This window comes from Chelonoidis abingdonii, chromosome 20 (assembly GCF_003597395.2).
Source record: "Chelonoidis abingdonii isolate Lonesome George chromosome 20, CheloAbing_2.0, whole genome shotgun sequence".
NCBI lineage: Eukaryota > Metazoa > Chordata > Testudines > Testudinidae > Chelonoidis > Chelonoidis abingdonii.
Window position 1 is genome coordinate 21,326,902 of NC_133788.1, and position 5,178 is coordinate 21,332,079.

The 5,178-nt window shown below is 45.7% G+C and overlaps 1 protein-coding gene across 1 annotated transcript; it reads right to left on the reverse strand.

Moving 5' to 3' along the window:
• Window positions 1-2,530: 2,530 nt before the first annotated feature.
• Window positions 2,531-4,556, reverse strand: UBB (ubiquitin B). The gene is made up of 2 exons (XM_032784424.2): window positions 4,420-4,556; window positions 2,531-3,601 (listed from the first exon to the last, which is right to left on the reverse strand). The coding sequence occupies exon 2, from the start codon at window positions 3,593-3,595 to the stop codon at window positions 2,678-2,680; it is 918 nt and encodes a 305-aa protein (XP_032640315.1). The 5' UTR covers window positions 3,596-3,601; window positions 4,420-4,556; the 3' UTR covers window positions 2,531-2,677.
• Between the last annotated feature and the right edge of the window lie 622 nt (window positions 4,557-5,178).

Here is a 5,178-nt window from a genome sequence, read left to right on the forward strand (position 1 = left end):
TTTGGTCAGTTTGGAACTGCGATGAGGTAATGTTCACCTGACTCTGAAGGGGCAGGCACAAAGCCAAGAGGGAAGAAAGGCCATGATAAAAGGGAGAGACATTTGCCATGCTCTTCCTCTCTCTTTCATCTACATCTACAGACACCACATCAAGCAACTGCAGACCTGATCAAAGGAGAGAGCTGGGCTGAAGAGCGACTGGCTAACCTGTAGTAAGAAGCATCTAAGTTTGTAAGGGCACTGAAAGTGTTACAATCAGCTTAGAATGCATTTTGCTTTTATTTCATTTGACCAAATCTGACGTTTTGACTTATAATCACAAACTTATCTTTAATAAATCTGTTTATTCTACCTAAAGCAGTGCATTTGGTTTGAAGTGCATCACAGACTCCCATTGGGATAACAAGCCTGGTACATATCAATTTGTTAAATTAACAAACTCCTAAAAGCTTGCAGCATCCAGCAGGCATAACTGAACACAGCCAGCCAGATTCCTAGGGTTCTCTAGGACTGGAAACGTGTTAGTATCATTTGGTTGCAAGTAGCTGGGAGCAGCCCAGGTGTGGGGGGCGGGAGGGTTTGAAAAACAGAGCAGGATAAGATTGGCTCCCAGAGTCAAGGAGTAGAGTGACCTAGCAAATCACTGAGCCAGATAATGCCAGAGGGGAATGTTACTATGTATTATAAATATTCCATTTTTTAAAATTAGCTTAAAAATTAAGGTGATATAGCAGTATAGAAACCAAATTCAGAGTTTGGCTACTAATCTTGTCCTCCATTTAGCCTACTGTTCTTATTACTGGGATCTGAGAATAGTGTATTATAGATGGGGCTGCTAGTGTGTTAAGGTTGTTCCTGTCCACTTCCCATTGTAAGACCGTTTTCAGTTGCTTGTAACTTTATGCACATGTACATATCTCCAAAATCCCAGAAAAACTGACAAGACCTTTAGCAGGAATCTTTTGCAACAGCCCTATTATAGCGAGGAACAGTCAGTTTTGCTACCAACTCAGTACAAGAACTGTATCATACTACTATACTAGCTGGCTGTCACAGCACTTCACAAATTAAATGCTATCCCCATTTCACTTCTGGGAAAAGACAGCATAAAGTGACTCACCCAACTGCATGCAGCAAAGTCACTGACAACATAAAAGAAGCCAACCATTCCCAGACCAAATCATTTTCAGTCATTTTGATTACTTCTGTAGAGGGGAACCTAATTTTCCTCTACTCTTGTGTGTTTCGCTGAGATAGAAACTAATTACAAAGGGAGTCACAAACTGTTTTAACTTCTGCACCAAAGTGTAAAGGAGTCTGTACGCTGTAAGCATAAGTTAAGGTATTTTGTTCATAGGATAATACCCTTTGCTGTTGACATATTGATAATGTAACTTCCCACAGAAATGTTCAAGGTTGAAATGCCTTAAACCTATAATTAGTTGTTTAGGAAATCTCCCACCTATTTATGAAAAACCCACAAATTGAAACAGTAGTTTCCTCAACAGCAGCAGCTGATACTGTTACACTATATTCTGTAAGCTTTTTATTACGAGCTTTTAGTTGTGTGCATTTATGCCCTATAAATTGCACAACATTGAGTTGCCACAGTATATTTCCAACACCCCCATTTGTTGGGGCAAATAACACGGGTTCAGCTCTCATGTAAAGCACTCTTTTTACTCGAGGAAAGTATGGTTGACTGAAGTAATAGGCAAGCTATTGGCACAGAAACACTCCAAATTATCTATCACACAACACCTTTGCTTAAAACTAAAGCCCACTATTTGACTAGTATAATAGTAGCCTTTTATGAAGTGCAGCACTATCAAATGTACCAAATGTGAAAACCTACGGCAATGTTAGCTCTTACAAAGCTAGGAAGACTTTCAGTCTCTGCTCAAAACCAGGGCCAAAGTTTCATGTGTTTTTAATACCATGTGTCCATGAGTGGTCTAATCACCTTCACTGATTTTTTTATTAAACTAAAAATCCAGTGATGCATTCTCTTCAGTATTGCTGATGCAATCTACAGATGGAAAGCAAGAAACAGCAAAAAACTGAGAATACATTCAGTTCTCCTAGACCCTTCTGTTCCCATTAAAGGAAACAACTCAAATATCAAACAGCAAGACTCACACTTGGCTTTTTCCTTAAAAAATAGTGTAAGCAACATTAAAGTGGGCATAATCCAGAGGAAAAGCAGCTTCTACTACTAAGCACTGCATAAGAACACAAGACATCTAGTCAATTGTGTATAGCCAAACGGAGGAACCAGACTCTGCTCAAGAGACTGGAAAAGGGTTATAGTAATAACATCCTTAAACATAGCAGTGGAAGTTCTACAACAAGGGAAGAATAGTCTAAAATGAGAATTACAATCTTATGTTGGATAATTCTGATATGTTGAAAGTAAGCTCATCAGATAGTAGTAGCTAAGCCTCCAAACAAATCTCCATGGAACAGGTTTTATTACTATGTAAAGACTGCTAAGTGAAACTATAGCAAATTTTACCCAAAGACCACCAGGTAACGTGCAACAAAAATCTTTATTAGCATTCACAGACTATTCAGCAGTTTCTGCAACTTGTATTTAACTTACAATATTAAGACATTAAAGGGCTACAGTGCAAAAACAAATGCTATTGGCAATAATGTAAAGCAAGGTCCACAATAACTAACAGCCACCCCTCAGACGCAGCACAAGGTGGAGAGTGGATTCCTTCTGAATGTTGTAGTCAGACAGGGTGCGGCCATCTTCCAGCTGCTTGCCTGCAAAGATCAGCCTCTGCTGGTCAGGTGGGATGCCTTCTTTGTCCTGGATCTTAGCCTTGACATTCTCAATAGTGTCACTGGGCTCAACCTCTAGGGTGATGGTCTTGCCAGTCAGGGTCTTCACAAAGATCTGCATACCACCTCTCAGGCGCAGCACAAGGTGAAGGGTGGATTCCTTCTGAATGTTGTAGTCAGACAGGGTGCGGCCATCTTCCAGCTGCTTGCCTGCAAAGATCAGCCTCTGCTGGTCAGGTGGGATGCCTTCTTTGTCCTGGATCTTAGCCTTGACATTCTCAATAGTGTCACTGGGCTCAACCTCTAGGGTGATGGTCTTGCCAGTCAGGGTCTTCACAAAGATCTGCATACCACCTCTCAGGCGCAGCACAAGGTGAAGGGTGGATTCCTTCTGAATGTTGTAGTCAGACAGGGTGCGGCCATCTTCCAGCTGCTTGCCTGCAAAGATCAGCCTCTGCTGGTCAGGTGGGATGCCTTCTTTGTCCTGGATCTTAGCCTTGACATTCTCAATAGTGTCACTGGGCTCAACCTCTAGGGTGATGGTCTTGCCAGTCAGGGTCTTCACAAAGATCTGCATACCACCTCTCAGGCGCAGCACAAGGTGAAGGGTGGATTCCTTCTGAATGTTGTAGTCAGACAGGGTGCGGCCATCTTCCAGCTGCTTGCCTGCAAAGATCAGCCTCTGCTGGTCAGGTGGGATGCCTTCTTTGTCCTGGATCTTAGCCTTGACATTCTCAATAGTGTCACTGGGCTCAACCTCTAGGGTGATGGTCTTGCCAGTCAGAGTCTTCACAAAGATCTGCATCTTGAACTGTACAGAAAAAGGTATCAGAAAGAGTTAACCTCCTATACTGATTAACTTGCTACAGAGCACAATGAACAACCCCATATACAGATCCCAAAGCTTCACACCAATATTTCAGTATGAAAACCAAACCTAAACACAAAATCAGTAAATAATCATTATCAAAAACTCTTCCCTGCCCTCTATATTTAAATGAAGGGCTTTTTTGGTGAGACATTTCCATGACTGGTTCCCCACCACCCCCTATGGTGCTGGCTTAAGAAAATGTCAGTCTCCTATCCACCAAGGAGGAAGTAAGACGTTATCAGGTTTAAATGCTTTCCCCAACCAAAACACAGCCCTCCCCCTTCGCAGCTTTACCAGCGCTCCCGTCATCTAGACAAGGAAAACTGTACCACCTTCCCACCCGCGTCTTCGGCACCTTTACCTACCCGGATAGCCCGGCCGCCCCACCCCACCCCACCCCCAGCAGGTCGCCCTCATCCCGCTCTCCGTGACCCTTCTAAACGACACACGCGGGTTACCGGAGCTTGGAACCGTCCTGCTTCCCTCCTCAGTCACAATGCCCCCCGGTGACTCAGCACTCTTCCCTTCCGGGCAGGCAAAGGAATGGCGGCGCGCAGCCTCCGCCATCTTAGACCGGGTCTCTTCCCTCCACAACACGCTCAGACACAGAGAGGAAAACGCCACAGACTGTGCCCGTAACCCCCGCTAAGCGGCTCTATGCGTTCCCTACACTAATCGCCCCCATCTCCCTCCCCCACTGCCCCTAGCTAATAAGCCGTCTCAGTTTCCCCTTCACATAGCCGTGTGTCGCCTCTTACCGTTAACCTCGCGCGCCCTGGACACTTTCTGTGGAAGGCTGGAAAAAAAAATCACCTGTCGAACACAAAACAACTAAGCCGGGTTGCAGCGGTAAACTACACTGCTTGCGCTTCACCCGCTCCTATTTATAAGACTGCTGACACGAAGCCAAATGCCTTGCTCATCACGCACAGTGTCAGTGCGCTGCAGAAAATAGTCCCAAGCAACGACCCTGCACCAAAAAGGGATACAGGCCCTTCCCACTCCCAGATCCTTTTCTGAAGTCTCAGGGTATGTCTGTTCCTCCTTGTGAGAAATCCACAGCTCTCCCTCCGAATAATCGAAATCTCTAAGGCGCGGAGGGATCTCAGGGTACGGTGAGAAAACTACCAGACAGCTCTGGAAGCTTCGTAAACTGTTGGAGGACGGTAGGCGGGGTTATGTCAGTTGTCGGCGGTGATTGGTGCAGAAGCAGAGAGACTGGTCATTGATTGGTTCACAGAGAGAGGTGGGCAAGGCTACGAAGAAAGCTCTGGAACGGTGGGGGGAGAGCGAGCGAGAGAGACACGGGTGATTCTCGTCGCTGATTGGTGCGGGGTGAGGTAAGCCTTGTTGCTAAGGCTCGCCGCCTCAGAGCAGCAGAGTGGGATTGGAGGTGGAGGAGCGGGGAGGGGGAAGGGCGAGAAGCGATATTGCGCGCGCGGAAAACAGTGGCCTGCAGTGTTGGGGGAGGGGCATGGAGGTTCCTCATGGAGGTGGTTCTCCTGAGGAGCAGTGGA

Excerpts from the sequence above, each read along its gene's own strand:
- UBB (XM_032784424.2), bottom strand. The coding sequence starts at position 3,595 with ATGCAGATCTTTGTGAAGACTCTGACTGGCAAGACCATCACCCTAGAG.